General features: G+C 33.0%; 3 protein-coding genes across 4 annotated transcripts; 1 reads left to right on the forward strand and 2 right to left on the reverse strand.

The window, feature by feature from the left end:
* Positions 1–1,215: 1,215 nt before the first annotated feature.
* LOC149905399 (methylthioribose-1-phosphate isomerase) lies at positions 1,216–10,237 on the reverse strand. Of its 2 annotated transcripts, XM_090106171.1 has the most exons (7): positions 9,739–10,234; positions 9,072–9,170; positions 6,648–6,784; positions 4,102–4,310; positions 2,642–2,805; positions 1,878–2,079; positions 1,216–1,598 (listed from the first exon to the last, which is right to left on the reverse strand). In XM_090106171.1, exons 1-7 carry the CDS (start codon positions 9,868–9,870, stop codon positions 1,459–1,461), a joined length of 1,083 nt encoding a protein of 360 aa, XP_089962297.1. In that variant the 5' UTR covers positions 9,871–10,234; the 3' UTR covers positions 1,216–1,458. The 2 variants fall into 2 exon arrangements, with proteins under 2 accessions (XP_089962297.1, XP_089962298.1); XM_090106172.1 differs by lacking the exon at positions 9,072–9,170 and having other exon boundaries at positions 9,739–10,237.
* A 405-nt stretch (positions 10,238–10,642) lies between these two features.
* On the forward strand, positions 10,643–12,101 carry LOC149905400 (peptidyl-prolyl cis-trans isomerase-like). Its single transcript, XM_090106173.1, has 2 exons — positions 10,643–10,822; positions 11,463–12,101. Exons 1-2 carry the CDS (start codon positions 10,754–10,756, stop codon positions 11,889–11,891), a joined length of 498 nt encoding a protein of 165 aa, XP_089962299.1. The 5' UTR covers positions 10,643–10,753; the 3' UTR covers positions 11,892–12,101.
* A 3,312-nt stretch (positions 12,102–15,413) lies between these two features.
* LOC149905401 (uncharacterized) lies at positions 15,414–16,791 on the reverse strand. The gene is made up of 3 exons (XM_090106013.1): positions 16,707–16,791; positions 16,024–16,199; positions 15,414–15,694 (listed from the first exon to the last, which is right to left on the reverse strand). The coding sequence occupies exons 1-3, from the start codon at positions 16,789–16,791 to the stop codon at positions 15,434–15,436; spliced, it is 522 nt and encodes a 173-aa protein (XP_089962139.1). The 3' UTR covers positions 15,414–15,433.
* Between the last annotated feature and the right edge of the window lie 5,634 nt (positions 16,792–22,425).

Raw genomic sequence — 22,425 nt, forward strand, 5'->3', positions numbered from 1 at the left:
AATCTATTTGCCGCTCCAACGGCCAGATAGCGCGCTATTCGACTGTTAGGCGTTTGAGTTGACAACTGACGCGTCAAATTTGAGATATTTTCGTATGTCATAACATAGAGCGTAGAATTATTAACAATTAAACCTCTTTCTATATAATTATTATCAATTAAAATCATATTGAAATTGATGTTTTTGATAGTACTGATGACCATGTCATTGAAAATTTGCCGAACGCTGCCTTTAAGTATGTCGTTTCCATCGTAAAATATATAAATTGAAACACAAATTTAACCAAACTCTTTACTCGAATCAAAACAACAATCAACAATCATAGAAGACAAGTGCACTCCTGACGTGAGTCATAATGACGGTTGTTGACAAATTGCAAGATTTGACTCTATCCCGCTCTAACCTGACTAATTTAATATGTTTGTTTCGCCACTCCGAGAGCAGTGCTGCCAATATGGAAATATTTGGTCAGATAGTTATTCATCAAATAAATCACGATTGAAAAATAGGCGAGCCGTAATGAGTTAGATAAATAATTGAATAAATCTATTCGAGGGGTAGTTATTAGACTGTTTATCTCGCGATTGAAAAATCGGCCCTTAAATAAATATAAAAAACGTTGTTATTCATAGATATGAAAAACTGTTTTTCGTAAACATAAGAAGTAAAAAAGTTTGTTTGATTTTGTATTTTCAACCGACTTCAAAAATGGCGGAGGTTTTGTATTCGACTATACTCTATTGGGATCGCGAAGGCCATAAACAGGCCTTTACTGATATAAATTCATTCATTCGACCTGTGCTCGATACTTGCAGGTACATACTTAACATTTTTGCCATAAGTGGTCTACATAATATTATATAAAAATGAAACCCGTTTTCCTTGGTCACGTCACGGCATCACGCGTGAACGGGTGGACCGATTTCGATATTCCTTTTTTTATAATATTCCTTGAAGTAGGAGGATGGTTCTTATGGAAAGAAAACATAAACATGTACCAGGGTCTAAGCCGGGGCGGACCGCTACATTTGTATTCCAATAGTTTCCTCACAAGATTTTTTGCCTGCTTAGCAACTCCACACAATGTTATAAAGATTAAAAATGTGATACTGCTCATAATAATCATCAGAAAATTTATTTACTCAATCCTTTTGTTGACAGATGTTATCAGATAGGTACATAATAGGTTAAAATAAAACGACTTTATAACCAAACTAAATTTTATGCTTAATTTATTTGTTACACAAAAATATGTACACGAATAACATTACATGTTTTAAATTTGGCAGATGCATGCATATATGCATAAATCAATAATAATATCATCAAAACAAATCTCGATATTTTAGCACTTACTACATTCATACAAAAGTTATAAAAGCCTTATAAATACAATTTTCTTATGTTTACATTCATTTTATGAGGAACTTATAGTTTATCAGTTGTTCGTTTATATAATTATGAAATAATAGGCCTATTAGATTGTTGAGCAAATAATGTCTTCAGGTTTTCTGGAGGGAAGACACCCTTTTCCGTAATAATGCCAGTGATCAGAGAAGCAGGTGTTATGTCGAAGGATGGATTCCAGCAGTTTATACCTGAGGATAAAATAAATTTTATATAACTATTACGAAGAAAGGTTTTTTCTGCAGTATAAAGATAAACGAATTAAAAACTGTAATAATTCCCAATTCAACTGTGTATTTTATATCTTGATACTTCGTAATTTGTAATAAATAAAGCGAATTTTGAAAATAATTTTCAGTATTCAGATTTGATAAGTTGTTTTCATCAATCAAAGACCTTTTTTATTTAAAATTTCTTAATTTTAATTATTATTTATATGATGGATATATAATGTAATATAATGTAAATACCTGGTGCAGCAATCCTCCTATCACCAATATGTGTCATTTCATTTTCCGGCCTCTCTTCAATCTTGATGCGATCTCCGGAAGAAATGTTCATATCTATGGAAGTAAATGGAGCAGCCACGTAGAAAGGCACATTGTGGTATTTCGCTACTATCGCTATTTGGTATGTTCCTATTTTGTTTGCTGTGTCACCGTTCGCTGCAACCTAGAAATAGACCTTGATTATTTTTTATGGAATTTTATGTTACGTTTACTATGTATTGTAATTTGTAAACCATTTTTATACCTCAAAGCAATAAGCAATTGGCGGATCATTTGCTGGGACAGCTGGTTTGTAATTTTTATAATGAACTAACGGTCCGCCCCGGCTTCGCCCGTGGTACATATTTCTCAATAAAGTAGCCTATGTCCTTTCTCAGGGTCTAAAGATTGTCTGTGCCAAATTTCATCAAAATCGGTTGAGAGGTTTAAGCGGGAAATCGTTACAGACAGACAGACAGACATAGTTACTTTTGCATTTATAATATTAAGTAGGGATAATATTGGAAGATTAATTATTTATGATCTTAATTCTAACGTATTACATATTTTATTATGCAACCAAGCAATTGCTTGGTACTACTACATAATAAAATATGTACATGAACAACAAAAAGAACATCATGATTTTGTTCAACATGCATTTTATAAAACCGCAAATGGGAAAGGCTTTGATGTTGAACAATATCTGTTTATAAATGCCATAAAGAAAAAAAATATTATCTCACCCGATCAGCCCCCACAACGACTGCTCCAATATTCCTAACATGCATCAGGGCAGCAACCATGCTATCCACAATGAGGGTAGCTGGTATTTTCTCATGAACTAGCTCATAGGCAGTTAACCTAGCTCCTTGGTTGTACGGCCTCGTTTCCGTGCAGTATACGTGTTCTGGAATAGAAAATGTATATGAAAAATTGTGTGATATGTACATATACTTACTTATCTATACTAATCCATACTTATATTAATATTATAAATGCGAAAGTAACTCTGTCTGTCTGTCTGTTACTCAATCACGCCTTAACTACTGAACCAATTTGCATGAAATTTGGTATAGAGATATTTTGATACCCGAGAAAGGACATAGGCTACTTCTTATCCCGGAAAAATGAAGCAATCCCGGAAATCCCACGGGAACGGGAACTATGCGGGTTTTTCTTTGACTGCGCGGGCGAAGCCGCGGGCGGAAACCTAGTATGTATTATAAAGAGGAAAGGTTTGTATGTATGTATGGTTATCACGCATAAACTACTGGACCGATTTTGATGAAATTTGGCACAGATAATCTTTAGACCCTGAGAAAGAACATAGGCTACCTTTTATTGCGAAATATGTACCACGGGCGAAGCCGGGGCGGACCGCTAGCATTAGATATGTGTGTTTGTTTCTTTCCTTCAGGTCGCAATGGAACGATTTTATTATATGATTTTTATGTCTGCAGATAGTCAAGAGAAGCAGTAGTCAGCAGTCTAGAGAATAACACAGGCTACTTTTAACCGGAGTAGAATATCTCATTGCTATAGATATTTTGAAAAGAGCATTTCGAATGAAAGTTTCAAAAACTATTAATGAGAAGAATTGAAACAGATAATACAGAAAACATAGTGATAGTCATTAAAACATTCATGGTAACATGATTCGAATTTGATACTATTTGAAACTCCAAACAAATTTTATACTAATAAAACCATCAACAATCTCAATGAAAACATATCTTGTCATAATAAATGTTGTTTTTAGGCATTTAATTAAACAGTATTAATGCCAAGAATGTAAAGTAATTAGTCAATATCAACAGTATCGTGTAAATGATGTAAAATTGGCTGCAGTACAACTTATAAGACAGCGGCTGAATTAGTTCTTGGCACTGATAATTTAATATAACATTTATCATGGAAATAAGACATTACTATTTAATTAATGTAAAATATTAAGGTTAGTTTGTTATCAATTTTGTAATTAATTATCTGTTTTCCATCTTTAATAAGGAATAGTGATTTCAATAATTCACAGAGAAACAATTTAATTTCTTCACACTGTCATAAAGTGTCATCTAAATTCTAACCTTTTAATGAAAACGTAAAGCAATTTATTCCAGTAACATCAAATAATTTCGGAGGGTATTCAATGCAAACCGACAAACAATGAAATATTTCCTCTCTATAATAAGTGTAGACAACTCACCCAATCGTTTAGCAGCATGCAACGAGCGTATAACCCCCAGCGCAGTCCCATACTCCGCTGTGGCCAACGAGCCAGTGTTACAATGTGTGAGCACCCTCACAAGCCCGTCCCCCTCTAAACTCTTGAGTATAGCCTCACACCCGTTTCTGCCTATCGCTTTATTGTCCTCTATGTCCTTGGCTAACATGCCCTCGATGCTCGCTATGAATCTGTAATTTGTGGTTTTTATTTTAAATTTGCCGCTTTTAAAACAATAAAAAAGAGTGTGTGTCAGAAGTGAAACTTCTTTGGCATACATGTCAGAAGTGAACTTCTTTGGCAAGATTCAAAGATAATAAAATCGTCGCCTTAAGGACGTGACGGTATTGCCATGATGCGACCTTGAAATTTAACTCTAAACAGGCCTTAAGAATTTTCACTTCAAAAATTTAATATTTTAAGTTTATATTAGATAAAGTAATAAAAGTTTAAATATGTACGCTGTTGATTTTATCATTAAAAAGCTAAAACTAAAAAAATATTACGCTTTTAAATGGAATAACTAATAAGTAATTTCACCTCTAGAATAATGTATGTGAAAATACACTAAATACATAATATGTAACTTGTAACTTGACATTTATAATTTGCAATAAGATGGGTGACCTCAGAAAACAAGTGACTCATTTGTATTGAAGAACTGCAACATGGTATAAAATACTTTGTATTGTATGTTGGTATATATGTATTTGAATATTTATATTGACGAGTTGACGACAAGTCTATAAATATTAAAGTCAAAATTATCTGATTCCGATTAATTGCAATTTTGAGCATAATCTCTTACATTTTGAAGGTCGAAAGAATTTAGGTGATTATCGTAATCTTTAAAACCACGTCTAAACAGATGGTTCGCGATCATACCATACATACTAGTTATCACCAGCGACCTCGTCCACATAGGCCTTTGTTAATAAACACAATATTTACTTTCTTAGGGGTATTTGACATTTTCAATGAACAAAGCCTTAATTCAACTCGATACAATTTATTATCAATTATGAAGTGTTTCTTTAAATTGACAAAACCATTTTATTTATAAGTCTCATCGAAATTGGTTAAGTCATTTTTAAGATTTAAACACGAACACACTTTCAGACGAACGTTCACGGTCAGTTAGAAAAATACATTTGAAACTTTCTTATAAACTTTATTTTGAATTCGATTACATTAGTAAATCTCCCAATACGTTTTTCATATATAAATCATTTTTATTTACCGACAGATGGTTATTACTTTTTTATTATACATAAAATGTAATAATAACAAAATGATGTCGTCTCGTCACCGACTTATGTACTTACGTTGCTTATCAATATTTGCATCGTTTATCATAGAATAAATTATTATAAAGCTAGAGTTGCGCATGTTAGTTGTTCATTGAAAAGACATTTATTTATTGGCGTTGCTTGATGTGCTAGATGCTCTATATAATTTAATGATTTATCCCGCGGCCTTGTTTGATAAAAAGTCCATGATATATAGGTTATAGCTCTACGTAATTGCATTCGATTGAATCGCTGGAGCGAGAAGAAAGAACGAACGTACATATTTGCGCATCATGATATGAGTGAAAATTATAGCATATAAGTATATGCATTTTTCGATAAAAATAAGATTGTGTTGTTTGTACATTAAATATTATATAATATTACAAAGTAAAATACTTACTCTGTTGTTGATCTAACTTAAAAAAAATATTAAAAATGATAAATTTTCTAAAAATACACGAATTTACGTTTTTGGGAACGGCCGCAGCGGGATAAAAAGGTAGTAGAATGTAGTTACTTATTATAATACCGTTTTGACCGTAAAATCACATTCAATCCACAATATGCATTATTACATTTTTTTTTTTTTTTATGTCAGAGCAAGCAAAGGAGCAGATGGGCCACCTGATGTTAAGTGGTCACCACCGCCCATAAACACTTGTAACACTAGGAGTGTTACAGGTGCTTTGCCGGCCTTTTATGGACAAATAAGCTCTTTTCTTGAAGGCCCCAATGTCGTAGTTGTTCGGGAACACCGCAGGTGGCAAATCGTTCAATCGCACAGTTTCACCGTACGCGGAAGGAAGTTGCGGGTGAAGCGGACAGTGGTGGAGCGCCAACCATCCAGATGGTGCGGATGGAACTGGTTTTTACGGCGTGTGGTCCGGTGGTGGAACTGTGCGGCTGGTAGTAGGTGAAACAATTCCTCAGAGCACTCCCCATATTATTCAATAATAAGAAAAAAAGACGTGTGGCACTCGGGGACTGCCGCGGTAAAGCTATTGCATAGCATGCCTTCAAGCCACACCTCCGCGCCCGTCGGAGTGGGGAGCGTGAGGTTTTTTCGTGACGGAATTTCTCGATTCGGTCCCCGCGCCCAAGGCCCGCGATAGAAGCTATACAATAGTTTAAAAATATATATATTTTTAAATATAAATGTCATCAAAAACATAGTTATTTGGGTTTTATCTAGAGGACACATAACATCATAGAATCTCCAAACAAACACGTAGGTACCTCTCTTTAAATTCCTCAGGTGTTACAGACTCATCAGCACTCAGCGAATTGGCCAAGCTTATCAGCTCATCGGCTGCCACTTTTATGTTCACAGCTGTTGTTCGCGCCGACACCAAATAATTGAGTTTGCCTTCTATCTGAAATTGATATTAGACACGGTTATTTTCATACAATTACACGCTGTAAGAACGGTCACATTAATTATGGGTACAGATTTTGATTTGATTTAGATCCTATGCGAGCAATTGAGGAGTTTTGCAAATTCCAATCGAAGTAAAATATTTTTTACTAAACTATATTTAAAATGAAGAATTAATATTTGTACAATATTTGGGAATTTTCAGTTTTATTTTGAAGTGACTATCTTATTTACGCTTAGCATTTATTTGCATTGTGCAAATAAGTGTGCATGCGCAATAAAGAGAAATCCCGTGTGTTCTTGTGCGATATGGGGCAAATGCATTCTATATATACGTTTCATTGATCGATTTCTTACGGGTAAGTAGGCTATCGGGCGTATTGCACTGCACCAAGATTTTTATCAGGCGTCTTTAGCTGTAGCAATAAAAATTAACTTTAAAGAGAAATTAATGCTTACATGAATATAGTCTCACTTATACGGAAGTGGATATAAATTTAAAAAATGTCAAATCCATCTCTATATATGTTTTCGTAATCCATATATTAAAGTATGCAAACATACTGTAGCCTCCACGTCCTCGTTTTTTATCAGATGGTTTATTTTCCTATATGTATCCTATATGTTTATGTTTTTCAGGTCCATAATCTCTAAACACGAGATTGTATGACCCGCAATGTATTGTAAAAGCCCATTGTAATAAAAGTTTATACATAAGCTTTGTTTTTTTTTTCAACGAGCGACGAGATTCTTTTGCGTGTCACAAAAATACCTGCAATACCTACGACTGTTTTGCAGATTTGTAATGTGCTGAGTAGCCGCCTACGGTACTTCAGTGCTATTTTTAACTGACGTTCCGAAAAAAAAAATAACACAGGTCAATTAGTGTATTTTAAACACTTTTTTCATTGCAACTTCGTTTCTTTTGGCCATAGCGTGTTATAGATAATCTAATAAGTAATAACCGTCCTTTTGAAATGGAATATCCAACACGAATTACTTACTACAATTTTTCAATTGGAAAAAATAGTTCCCGAGATTATATCTTTCAAGCAAACAAACAGAATTTTCACTGCTTTATAATACCTATATTATAAGAAGTAGATAAGATTATCATTTTTATTTACGTCACGTCTCCCCTTTATCTATTTTGTATAACTCAGCCAGTTATTTTAACAGATTCTGATTATAAAAGTACTTGTCTCTTTGCCCTTGAAACGAAACTATATAAGTACTGCATTAGTGTCTTATGCCATAATTAGCAATATAATGCAGCCATAACCGTGTTGGTTATCAATGCAAGTGGATATTATCCTACTAATATTATAAATGCGAAAGTTAGGATGGATGGATGTTTGTTACTCTTTCATGCAAATACTACTGAACCGATTACAATGAAATTTGGTATGTAGGTAGCTGAAGACCCAGAATAAGACATAGGCTAGTATTTATCCCGGAAATCCCACAGGAACTATGCGGATTTTTCTTTGAAAACGCGGGCGGAAATCTAGTTATTATAATTAATTTATTATTATGCTTCAGGCGCGTTTATCGTGACTGCCGCGTGGGGTCGTGATAAAAGGATGCTTTAATCTCAAGACGAGTGCTACCCACACGTTCATTGCGTAATCAGTTCTCTTTGTTGGATTACAGATAAGATAGTTTTGTGAAAATTTCATTTAACAGAAACGGAGATCAGAAAACATGTCTGACAGTATAATAAAACCGCAAAATATTTTTTCATCATTCATGTAGGGAAATTAATTTCATTTGGATGAATTCCCCAAGATGAACTATACTGTCAGACGCTATAACGATCTACACTTAAAAACTACATTATTATATTTCGAACGAAAAATTAAAAAAAAAATCATATTAAAATATGAAGTGTGAAAATGGAAGTAATCTCATATTTAAGATATATCCACTTTAGATAAAAGCTACTTGATTCATTTCCATTTTCATTAAATGAACAAAATTATGAATAAAACCAATGCAATAACAAAAAAAAAATCATAATAATAAAATGGCATGAAATGTGATTTGTACAGTTTAAATTACAATCATAGCAATTTTAAAATTTTGATATCCATCCAGCAGGTACATCAAATCTAATTGATACAACAATAACTTCAAACTATTGAGACTCATTGATTTCAAATTTATACTTCCGTGATATCCTTCATGCTTATATTTGACCAACGTCAATTGAGACGGAACCTAGCAATAAAACTATCAATTTAAGTATAAACTATAAAATGTTGCGTGTAAGTTATCACACTGACCTCTTGTCTCATAACTTTCTTGTCTGAGCTGTTATCATTGAGGAGCTCTATGGCAAGAGATAAGCAGCCTATAATAGCTATAGCAGGGGCGCCTCGCACCTAAAAGTTCAATAAACTTTATTAATATTTTAATTTAATAAGATTTTGGTTAGAACCTCTGGGTTCTCAATACTCATGTGATATGAGAAACAAATGTTATGAAATTACTTTTATTTCCTTTTTATTATTTTTATAACACAAAGCCTTGTAGTGTTGTTTTAAGAAAGATTACAACTGCTGGAATTGGAGAATGTGGAATGTAAAACTACATTTTATCTAAAAATAAAGCTGACTACAAACATTCCCCCATCTTAGAATGTTGATATTGAAAATATGTGTCACATTTAATAAATACCTCATAACTCAAACCACAAAAGCTAAAATAATCCCAGTCTTTAAGGTAAAAGCCAATAATCACTGGCAAAATGCCAGGTAAAAGTCAATAATTGAATGGAAAAACAAATGTGTCTGCAGTATGTCATAACTCTCCTCAAAATATGTGTAATACAGTTGGTAATGATTAATGAATGAGAAAAGAAGATAACAAAAATCTTTTGGTAAATAAAAAAAAATACATACAAATAATAAATTCTCCGTATGTGTTATCAAGATGAACACCGTTACTCACCTGCATTTTATTTATAACCTTCCACCCATCTTCCACACCTTCAATTTTAATATACTTCGTTTGTAAAGGAAGAAGCAATTGATCCAATACCGCTAAACTTCCGCGTTTGTACCTTATGGATTCGAGACTCATTTTCTAATAATCTAGACGACAGGAGTTACTACCGAGAGTTACTAACTGCCTACAAATATTCTAAAATAGATGAAACATACGTTATACAGTGTAGTTTCAAATTATTTACAAAAAAAATTGTCGGCACTTGCTGTGTTGGGAGCAACTAAAAACTAATCAAAGTTTGACAAACACGATAAGTCCTTTAGTAAGCACTTTATTATGATGTTGTGATATGTCGCAGGCCCAACGAAGAACGCAAAACTACAATAATTAAATGTTTCAACTACAAATTCTGTGTATTCATTTTTTAATATTTCCCGCTGTCACAAGTCACAACTCACAATTCGCAAACGTCATTGCCAAATAGTTTGAAAAATAATGTGCGAATTTTTTATGAACAGTCCACACTCCACTGTCATGAAGACAGTTTGATAACACTCTATAGTCTATGGTTAACTTTAGAAATTCCTAACTTTAAAATATATACATTTAACGTTAAACAAAATATGTTGGTGAAAAAATGGTGAAAAACAACAATTTTACAATAAATAATACATAGTGCAAATTAGAAGATTTAAGTAGTTTTAAAATGTTGTCATATTTAATATTTTACGCATAAAATAACTTAAAATATTTACATGTATGACGTTGTTAGCCATTATTATATAGGTACAATAAAATTAAAGATACATAAGTGAAGTCTAATGTATTTATGAATAAATTATGCTATTGTATCTTTGTATGTTAGAACTCTATAAATTTTTGAACGTAAGGCGGAAATTACCTCATATATTTTGTCTATGGTCTTTTTTATTTCCGCCCGGCATCGACGAGAGACGCATCGTCATTGTGCTGTGATTAAAAAAGAGTTGATCTTGAAGAGTCGAAGAAAAATAGCGAAATGGCTTCACCACGAGTCTTCATGGATGTGACCGCTGATGGTCAACCGCTGGGAAGGATTGTCATCGAAGTAAGTTGTAAAAACGTTAATTATGATCAAATTGCCTACTTGGGAGTTGTCAATCCGGCCGGCGTGATTGCAAGACCACGCTATTTGTATGAACGTATGGACAAAATTTGAAGTTATCTTTTACCCTTGTTACTCTTATAAGATTATAATTGTATAGTTTTAGTTACTTTCTTAAAAAACTACTTGCTGCTCGCCTGAAAAAATTACTTTTTATGGATCTAATGATGTGTAGCTATTATAATTATACATATCTATCAAGTAGTCATAATTATTAACTCATAGTATGACCGTGATTGTTTTCTGAAGGTCAATTCCTTTAATGCGTTTATAGGGTTTTATTATCTAATGGAATTTGCCGTGATAGTATTATGCATAGGCGTAATTTAATATTATTAACTATACCCATACATGGCGCGTTGCGAGGCGCCTTTTTCATTGAAATGTTTGGAAAAACAAAACTTCCATCCGCATATCGATCCTTTATTATTTAACATAATATTAGTAGGATGTTATTTATTTTCAAACCAAACCGTTCTTATTGGCATAATATTATTATTATAATATATAATCAGTACTACAATTATTAAAACTCGAATGAACATGTGTATCATATTCTTTAATTAAATAAATAACCTTACAGCTGAAAGCGGACGTCACCCCCAAGACATGCGAAAACTTCAGAGCACTATGCACCGGCGAGAAAGGCTTCGGCTACAAGGGCTCCACCTTCCACCGCGTGATCCCCAACTTCATGCTCCAGGGAGGTGACTTCACAAACCACAATGGCACTGGTGGAAAGTCCATCTACGGCGAGAAGTTCACTGACGAGAACTTCGTCCTGAAGCACACGGGCCCTGGAGTGCTCTCCATGGCTAATGCTGGCCCCAACACCAATGGCTCTCAATTCTTTATCACCACCGTCAAGACCTCTTGGTTGGACGGCAGGCACGTTGTCTTCGGTAACGTTGTTGAAGGAATGGATGTTGTGAAGCAAGTGGAAGGCTTTGGCTCCCAGTCTGGCAAGCCCTCAAAGAAAGTTGTGATCGCTGACTGTGGCCAGCTGTCTTAAGTTATATTATGTATTTATAAACGCAATATTTTAAGTTTAACATGAGTCCTCCTTTATACCTTCCCAGTAATAATAAAACTACTATCTGTAAAGTTACTGTGGTTCATTCCAATGATGTTATAAATTTATAACTATGCTCTAGGTCGCAAATTACGAATTGCATTTATTTCTGTGCATTGTTTATTCATAATAAATTAATTAACTTATCAAGATTTGTTTTTTTTTATATCCAAAATGCGAGAAAATTTATAGTTTTTACGTTTTATATTGATTTATATTTTTTATACTTCTGCAACTTACATATTATGAAGGTCATGGAATATTTTGGCGCGTTAAAAAAATAGGTTCTTAATTTATTAAGGAAATACCGATTGTCGCATGTTGTATTATTTTTAAATCATGTTGTAGAGGAAATTGATATACTTGGATATTTTGTATTGTATTTACACAAAAAAATGGGTGAGACTATATTTTATTTTGGATGATGTCATTTACAACGAAGTTATGAGTGACTATATAGGTACTGAAAACGGAAATTCAACTATAAAATATATATTAAAAAAAAAGCTTGTATGTGTGTGAAGTAAATTAACTTGAAGGTCAATATGAAACAAAGGCGCGATGAATAAGACTGAAATAAAAATGAACTAGGCTAAGTAGCACCTACGTATAATTACCAGCTGTTTTGTTGATCGAATACAAGATAATATTAATTTTATTTATAAGTTTAAATATTATGTACCTACCTCTATAAATACACGAAGGGGACTTACTGATACAAACTTATCTATCTACGTATTATTGGCTCTAGCCTCGATAGTTCATCAGGGGTGGGTTTGGGTAGACTGAGCATTGTTATATTCTAGCGGTCGGCCCCAGATTCGCCCGTAGTATATGTTTACGTTTTTTCTCTATAAGAACCATCCTCTTCAAGGAATATTTTATAAAAAGAATCAACGAAATCGGTTCAGCCGTTCTCGAGTTTTGCGCTTACTAACATAATATTTGGTGATTCGTTCGAAAAAATGAAAATTAAGAAATAAAACATCCAAATGTTTAGTTTTTCAGTAGTGTACCTACTGTGCGTAAAACAAAATATATTAAATGAAAATAAGATAGAGGCTTTATAATGTAGACTGAAATAATTTATTCAGTAGAACATAAACAATCAGATAATACCTACCGTAAACATGAGTAGCACCCATCAATTATTTTTATATCTACATTGTACAGAAAATCGTATGTGTGTTATATAGGTAATAGTTATTTTTAACAGTGAATCAGTGTATTGAAAAGGTTTCTGTAGGTAGGTCATACAAAGTAGGTAACTAATTGTTTGCTTTTCGATGAATTCGGAAACATTAATCGAGGAGGCCTTGACTGAAAAATAATCAATTTAACGTGTTGTTTGATATGACAATATTTAGTTAAGGGTTCCGTGTATATTTTGTTATTCTTGTTTAGTATGTTTTTAATTTTTAATTTGTGAAAGAAAAATATCTAGGTATTCCTAAAATATTATAATCATTAGCTAGCTATAGTAGGTTCTAGGAGAACTGGAGAACAATAAACTCCTGAATATCTGCGTCTGAATCTAAATCTAGAGAAATAAATAAATAAATAAATAAATAAATATTATAGGACATTATTACACAAATCGACCTAGTCCCACAGTAAGCTCAATTAAGGCTTGTGTTGTGGGTACTAGGCGACGATAAATATAATATTTAATAAATACATATATAGATAATAACACCCAGACCCAAGAACAAATAATTGAGTTCATCACACAAATATTTGCCCTGACCGGGGATCGAACCCGGGACCGTCGGCTCAGTAGGCAGTTACTTTACCACTGCGCCAACCGCGTCGTAAATGGTTCGTATTTCATGAAAATACGAACAAAAATTCCGAGGATTCAAAATTGAACTGATATAATAACATTGTAGATTTAAAATTTTCCTACGGAATCCTAAGAGGCTCGAGGGCAAGTAAGGGTAAGGTCGTATAGCGGACACAAGTAAGGATTTATTGTTACATCGGCCTACAAATACCTATTCAATTATCCTGTGAATGTAGTTTTTTTAAGAACCTCTAATTTATTGTCTTTAAACCTTTTTATTCAGTATGAGCAGGTTATACAGGTATACATTTGTGACTATTTTACATTTTGAAGATCTTTTGTGATAAAGAAGTAATTTTATTTTGAAGAAAGACTTACTACTATACTTACTACCTTCTACTAGATTGATCATAAACGATATTAAAATATTAACAACAAAATAAGCCTTGAGTTAATGGCAATACTGATCCGGTATGAATTCAGGCTTTGGCTTTTCGATTTCGATTTTCAATAGATTCATTATGCAGAGGACCACCAATTAGGGGGACCATAAATCAATTTGGCTAGGATTCATTAAGAAGGATGTAAATCATTCAGACCTACTACATGTACCTAGGCACTGCATATGTATTGATATGATATTGATCAAAATATTACCCACTAGATTTCCGCCCGCGGCTTCGCCCGCGTTTTCAAAGGAAAACCCGCAGAGTTCCCGTTCCCGTGAGATTTCTGGGATAAAACCTATCCTATGTGTTAATCCAAGATACCCTCTATATGTGTGCTAAGTTTCATTGTAATCGGTTCAATATTATTTGCGTAAAAGTGTAACAAACACACACACATCCCCACAAACTTTCGCATTTATAATATTAGTAGGATATTTCTTAATATCTACACTGCGTTCCTTCCAGAATATACAGAATACCTGGAATATACCGGTCCTTAATCGTGCTTAAATTTATTATCTTCATAGTTAAACTTGCTTAGAGAAACGGTAATCTGTATGCAACCCAGTTACTTATAGGTACATACAATATGTATTTTATGCAAAGCGAATTCCAGTTAGTAGTGCAGTCTTATAGTATTCATTGATTTATCGTGTTTGATGAACCTTGGCTGAAATTGGTTTCGAGAACTCCATGAATTTTCTATTTCTTGTACACATGGCGTGTGTTCACGTGTAGATCGGAATATAATAGTAAATATAATATAGATAGTGTTATCTTTGTTGTTGAATGCTAAATGATAATAACCACGTCCGTTTACAGTTACTTATCTTACAGTGATGACCGCAGCCTTGTGCTGACGTAAATTGGGTTCTTACCTATTAGATTATCTCTTTGTACTTCGATATTGACTGGGCATCTATTTGTCTCGTTGGCAAGAAACAAGCCCTTCAATTGTCATTATAATTATCTACATACTTATTTACATATGCTAACATTCATATCAAAGCCTAGTTAGGTAAATATTCTCTAATACCAAAGACTGTGAGAATATTTTTCATGGAATACACTGCAAGGTCTTCTGTTCAGAAACAATACCTTACTATAATTTATAAATCAAATTCCTATCTAGTATTTTTACCTTTTAGTTGAACAATACTTAGTTATAGATATACGTTTTGCCTGAAACTTATGATTTTAGACGCATTTTTCTATCACAATAAAACACAATTGAATTCGTATAATTTTATTTAGCTAACCAAAATGATATCTTTGCTTAAAGTCAATAATGCGAGAAAGATTAAAAGTGCATTAAGAACGAGTCTAATTCCTCCAGATCCATAATTACAAAAGGAGGTTGTGCAGCAGGATGTGCAGGCGTATAATTTTGTTCTTTCTCCAATCACAATACAGCCAGGCTCGCAATGTTTGGTACAATTTCGCTCTAGAGCCCACATTTTGAGTGCTGTTGTCGAATTTTCATTAGAAGTCGTGTATGAGAAACGTTTGACCTGAAAATTATTCATATTAGGCAACTGAAATTGGATATATGTATTAGAACGATTAAATCTATACGATCTAAAGCTTACTGAAATTATCACATTTGACCTCTTTCTACCTATTTAAACGTATATGTATCAGAATTTCAGATTTTCATATTTCTAGTTTTTCAGGGAATGCGAAGATTTGATACATTGCCTGTATCCTTAACGCAGGATTCCAATAATTGTTAAATGTGATTTTTTCAGTTCAATATTATTCTATATCTTGATCTCTCATCTTATACTAATTATCAGAACATAACTTACTTTCTATCTAACTATTAAATTTGCTGACTCACCATGCACACTCGTCTATCATTATTGCATTTGTGCATCAACGCAGAGTTATTGTGTCGGAGATCAGCACATTTGTCATCTGGCACGTCGGCATGGCATTTGTAGCACCACAGCTCATTGTTGGGGCGTGCTGCTGCTGATGTTACATGCACGCTGTCTCGGAGAAGGTCGCACTGCCCTGGAAACAAGAATTCTTTATTGTATTTTCTTGTTTGATTCTTTATTGTATTTTTTTATTCTGGGGTTGTAAGATGCTAGTAGTCCATGGAGCTACTTAATTGTCTCATTGAAAATGACAGAATTATAGTTACTACTGAATAATAAGAATAACTAATGAAAAGTAGGATATTGTTGTTTGTTTGGTTATAAATGACAGTGTACATCGTTGTCTGATTTAAGTGTTTTCTTGCCTTCGTAGAAGGAAAAAGACGAATAATTCGTTATTATTCTACAAATTATAATGACTTTCAGTTAACATAACTAAAGAATGGCTAAATAAACAAAATACGATCTGAAAAAATTTGACAGTTCGCCATCCCATGTTTTGTCTATGGCACTTTCGTATTTCGGCTTTCACGCTTATATACCCACGAAAATGTATTCGCACTGTTTTATCTACACACAAAAGCATCCTAAGAGTAAATAAGCGGCAAATTATTACACCATAAGATTTGTTTTGACATACCTGGTGTGAAAATTGACAGCGATACGAGCAGGAGACAGCGCATGGCTGATGGCGTCTGAGATATTTCCCGCGCATGTCGCAGCATCCGTATTGATTAGGGTCGACCTGTTGCTCCCGGCTGGTCCCGCCTTCCCGGGCTCGCCCCACCTCTCAGCAAGAAAAACAATCTGAACTTTTACGAAATCTTAAGAAAATTAAAACTTTTGCCCTTGTCTGTACGCGCCGTTCTTTGGAAGCTTATTGAAAGCTTCCAAACTCAATATACTTGAGTATCGTTCTTTTCTGAAGATGAATGTTTTGATATTATTCTTTTATATTGTTTATTTAAATCACAGTTTTCTAACTATACAAAGTTTAGTTTGGTAGAATTGAAAGAAACTTACACTAATGTACAAATTGGGTATGATTTTGAAGTTGGGAACCCAATGTGTATCTATTTTTGTATCATGTCATCAGTATCATACATTTTACAGTGCCTGAAAAACATTAATCATGACTTATAAGTTATATAAAATAAATTACCATATTATGCAACTATTCCCGTATAATCTAAGTACTTACATATTTAATCCTTAAACGTTAATAAACGGCTAAGGTTTTACGGTTAACAGAATAATGTCGTGTCTCATAAATTGTGATGAATTTATTCTAAAGTGGTCTTAATTTTCGTTCGCTGCACGTTATTATAATCCTTAATTAAGGCTTTAAATAAATATTACACAGTCGCCAGGGAATGTTTTATAATTTTGTATTTTCATTAGAGGTTTAGATGAAAATTGACGCTTAAGTACTAACATTTTGGTAATTTATGAAAATATAAAAAAAATCAGTTTAGGACTTAGGAGTAGAGAAGGTAATAAGGATGTAAAATTATTTTGAAGAGATTTGGAAATATGTATTATGTTTCTTGACAATGTTTTTACTTAATAATGAAAATATCGAATTAAATTACGCCAATGATTTGATTTATCTGACTTATCTCTCTCTACCTTTGTCTAATCTGGAAATTAATAAATAATTAAAATATTATAAACCTTAAGTTCCAAATAACTGCAACTAAATCTGCAACCATAAATAAAAAAGAGACTAACTAGGATGTGTGCCAAAAACGTTGTCATCATTGTAAAAGGAAACAATGCGGCTAAAGATCTCTGATGGCAGCCTAATTGGCAATAAAGGAACTTTAGGGGCAAATTTCATTAGAAACCATTGTCAGGGAGCGCGGTTGCGTCGAATTCTGCCGCAAATATCACTCTTGACTCTTTATTACCTGAAGGGGAATAATTTTAAGCAATTTATGATTTACGAGGTAACTGATCAGTTAACGATAAATTTGGTTAGTAATGTGTTTGTTTTCTTATGTGATTCTGTCAATATTATGCTTATGATGTGTGATATTTATTACAAAACTTTGGCTACAAAATAAGTTTATTTACAAACTAGCTTAGCACCCGTTGCTTGGGTTGTATAAAACTTATATTTACGACCCAATAGATTATATCCTAAAACCTTTTCTATCTAGTCAAACAAGCTGCATAAAAATCCGTTGCGATGTTTTAAAGAAGCATACTACCTATATAAGTACATAAAGACAGACATACAGACAGACAGCGGGAAGCGACTTTGTAGTGATATTGCTTTAACCTCGAACAATTTTCACTCTATCAAGTTTATGAAACTAGTACAGCAAATCCGGATAAAAAAAGACCAACCGTATGTTTCAGACGGAGTGCAATTTCCTTTTTTCGACGGTTCTATGCTGTATTTACCGACATACGGGTATTTTTTATATTTGTGAAAGGTAGATTGCTCTTTTATTTATCCAAACCTTTTAACTGACTACAAAATATTGCTCTATCATAGTTATAATTAATATGAGGTCCCATAATGTCATAAGTCCACATGCATATTTCATGATAAATCAATTTAGTAAACTGTAACTAAATAAGATATATTTTCTTAGTACCATACGTTGGTTATTCAAATAGAAACAGCTATTATTGTGATGCGATTGCGATTGGGCACATGTTATCCAATTTTTCGGGCTTTTTTTTTCTAAAAGCCCTAAAACAATGTCAAGGAACACATTGTAAACAGTCTAATCATAATTCTAATTCTTCACTAAAACTGGAACAGATATCTAATAAGTAATAAAAACAAAAACGTGAACTTTCCTTTAATCAGGTAATTAAACAAATGACAATAAGAGCATAATACATTGTCAGTTAGAGTATAGAACATTTAGATATTTACTTAAGTAAAGACATTATCGGTGTAAACTGCGAGGCGCTGAGCACACCGTGTTTATGCTAATCTAACGCTCACAAAGCCCGGTTTGTGCCAAACTTTATCTTTAGTTCGAACAAATTTTCTTAGCAATATCCTAACCACGCCTATATTTCATGAGACTGTTTTACCTGTTTAATTTCCTTAATTGTGTTTTCTCAACGTTCCCGAATTTCCGAAGACAGGAAAAACTAAAAGAGACTAAACAAATTAGCTTGATTAAAAATGTGTACTTACATACTTTTATAAAGAATAGAAATATGTAATTCGATCACGAGGCGGGACTCGAACCCGCATCCGTTACGAGTCCCGCCTCGTGATAGATTTTTTTCTATTCTTCCTAAATTTATCTATATTTATAAAGCACTAGGATTCCGCCCGCGGCTTCGCCCGCGCAGTCAAAGAAAAACCCGCATAGTTCCCATTCCCGTGGGATTTCCGGGATTGCGTCATTTTCCCGGGATAAAAAGTAGCCTATGTCCTTTCTCGGGTATCAAAATATCTCCATACCAAATTTCATGAAAATTGGTTCTGTAGTTTAGGCGTGATTGAGTAACAGACAGACAGACAGAGTTACTTTCGCATTTATAATATTAAGTATGGAGTATGGATTTGAATGTCATAAAACCAAAAATATCAAATTCAATGTGTATACGTACTATTTTCATTAAATACGAAGACAAGTAAGTAAATCTATACGCTACCATATATTGAGAATTTATGAGACAAGAAGGTCTACTAGCATTCGTTTCGAAATAATAATAATGTTTTGTAACATTTATATTTTTATACTACAATACTCTAATGCCATGTCTCTTATATACTTTAACCAAACTACATATGTACTTTTATTAATTCTATAATTTCATTATAGCTTAAAAATTATTATCAGAAAAAATTGATTTCTATTTAGTTACTTTAATAAATTTTTAAACAAAAATATCGCAATACTGACAATATTAATTATACTAATTAGACTCATTGTTAAAATTGTTGGATAAATTATTATTAATGAATTCAAATTACGCATACTTGTTACATTTTAATGACCAAAGTCTGACTAAAGTTTACATTGTCTAAAAGTACTAGGTAATAACGGAACAATCTGGAACCTATTGTACAAGTAACATAAGGCTTGGTTTAGGACTTAGGTCTGATGTTCTAGATTAGTTTTAGGTTATTCTACGTAGCAATTATCTGTAAATACTTATGTAATGAGAAATTTTAAAAGAAATTCGATCAATAGGCGGGATTCGAACCCGCATTTTCGCCATTCCGTGGCATAAAGCATTTGAATGCTATAAAACTAAAATATTAAATTTAATACTTGTGCTTCTGTCATAATATTTTTTACTTTCAAAATAGGTACTACAAATCTTCGTAATAGATTCTCACCCGATCGATTACAGTGGTTAAATATTGACATTGTTACCTCGCTTCGTAGGTAAACATGTGTCTACAATTAATTTAGAGCAATTTGTTGTGTGTATTTAATTGTCGTAGATTATTATATATAGACATATTATAAAGCTGAAGAGTTTGTTTGTTTGAACGAGCTAATCTCGATTCTCGGGAACTACATGTCCGATTTGAAAAAATCTTTCGAAGTTAGATAGAGAGCCCATTTATCGAGGCAGGCTATATACTATTATCATCTCACTGAGACTAACAGGAACGAAGCACTGCGGGTAAAACCGCGGAGCACAGCTAGTAGCGTATATAATAATTAATAACTTTTGTATAGGTACCACCTGACGTATCCTTAATACTCCGAAACCAAGAAAAGCTGAAAAGTAAAACTACCTAATTAATTAAAAAAATATCGTGTTACGATTTCTGGACAGTTGCATTTTTTATATTATTTTAGACTTTAGTCGCGACATTGTTCGCTGAATGTTATATTTTATGCCTTTTCAAGCGTGTTTTTTCCTCGGCTTTTGACATCAATTTGTTCTTGTTAACTTAAGCTGTAGTGCTGAAGCTTTGAAATAAAGCTCTTGTGAAGAAGAGACATTTTTTTTCCAAAAATACCAAATAACAGAAAATAAAATGGAATTGATGGATTTGTGGGCATTGTTAAACATTTACATGGCTTAACACATCGGCTTTTATATAATGTAGATAGTAGATACCTACTTATTTATAGTTGCGGTATTTTGATAATACAGCAATCTATAAGGATGTATCTATATCACCATCTACATATTCCGTAAAAGATATTTAACCAATTTAAATGAGAATCTTTATAGTCTCTATACATTTCAGGGTTCATGTTATTTTGAACGTCAATATTGGTACTTTGCGGGATTTGGCTGTGACAAAGGGTCTATCCATTAAGCGTATAAGATTAAGTGCACTGACCAGTTTAAGATTCATTCAGCTCTATATATTCAAAGGTTCTACATTGCAGGTTTCAATATACTTACATAATATTAAGACTATATGGAACTATGGACCTTTTGGAGACTTGCAAAATCTATGTCAGTGGACATGTTATAATCCTATTGTCAGTAACAATAGATGGGGTTGATAAAATTATCTAAAAAATATAGAATGTTTTAGATTATGAAAGAACGCAAAATTTATGAATTATATTGAGGTGAAAACAATAAACCAAAGAATCTTCAGAAACAATAAATTATATCACAAAAAGACAGAACGAATATCTTGCGTAGAATATAACTACAAATAGATTTTCCTCTTGAAACAAGTCCGTACTAATGAGATCCTGTCATCCGTTATTGGCGACAACTTTATGAAAAGTGGAGAATCTACAAAACAACTTTTATTAGACGCCATTGTGAGCGTTCTTGTAATGAAGTCGTGTAAGTTTTTGTGTTGATGTAATTTTTAACTTTTAAAGACTTTTTACCCGAGACGACGATTACCTATTAGAATTTATAAACGTGCACGGATGCTATAATATTCAGAAAGTTCGAAACATTTGTGATTCAATTTCTGTAAAGATAATTACTAATTAAACTTGGTAGAGACCTATACAATACCGACTCTATTTTGTTTGACATTATGTAACGGTTCTACTATATTGACCATAGTGGTTATATAATATATTATTATAGTATCTACTAGGTACTATAGTACCTAGTAATAACAGAAAATAAAATGGAATTCATGGATTTGTGGGGATTGTTAAACATTTACATGGCTTTTATATACCTAATGTAGATACTTATTTATATTATAGTATCTATGGTACCTAGTAGATACTTACTATAATATACTAGCGGTCCGCCCCGGCTTCGCCCGTGGTACATATTTACGTTTTCTCTACATAAGAACCATCCTCGTACTTCAAGGAATCAGTTCAGCCGTTCTCGAGTTATGCGCTTACCAACACATTTTGCGATTCATTTTTATATATAAGATTATACCTGTGAATATACTTATCATAATATGTTGTATTAGTTAGTAT

This window comes from Colias eurytheme, chromosome 10 (assembly GCF_061535395.1).
Source record: "Colias eurytheme isolate Ceu_HAF_F1 chromosome 10, ilColEury1 Martin Lab GWU primary, whole genome shotgun sequence".
NCBI classification, from domain to species: domain Eukaryota; kingdom Metazoa; phylum Arthropoda; class Insecta; order Lepidoptera; family Pieridae; genus Colias; species Colias eurytheme.

Bases quoted from the DNA above. Each gene is read 5' to 3' on its own strand.
- LOC149905399 (XM_090106171.1), bottom strand. From the start codon at position 9,870: ATGAGTCTCGAATCCATAAGGTACAAACGCGGAAGTTTAGCGGTATTG. The intron at 2,080-2,641 runs GTGAGATAATAT...GTCTATTTCTAG, and splicing joins TCGTTGTGGGGGCTGATCGG to GTTGCAGCGAACGGTGACAC. The intron at 1,599-1,877 runs GTATTTACATTA...TTTTATCCTCAG, and splicing joins TAGGAGGATTGCTGCACCAG to GTATAAACTGCTGGAATCCA.
- LOC149905400 (XM_090106173.1), top strand. From the start codon at position 10,754: ATGGCTTCACCACGAGTCTTCATGGATGTGACCGCTGATGGTCAACCG. The intron at 10,823-11,462 runs GTAAGTTGTAAA...ATAACCTTACAG, and splicing joins TGGGAAGGATTGTCATCGAA to CTGAAAGCGGACGTCACCCC.
- LOC149905401 (XM_090106013.1), bottom strand. From the start codon at position 16,791: ATGCTGCGACATGCGCGGGAAATATCTCAGACGCCATCAGCCATGCGC. The intron at 16,200-16,706 runs GTATGTCAAAAC...TCTTGTTTCCAG, and splicing joins GCTGTCAATTTTCACACCAG to GGCAGTGCGACCTTCTCCGA. The intron at 15,695-16,023 runs GTGAGTCAGCAA...AATAATTTTCAG, and splicing joins ATGATAGACGAGTGTGCATG to GTCAAACGTTTCTCATACAC.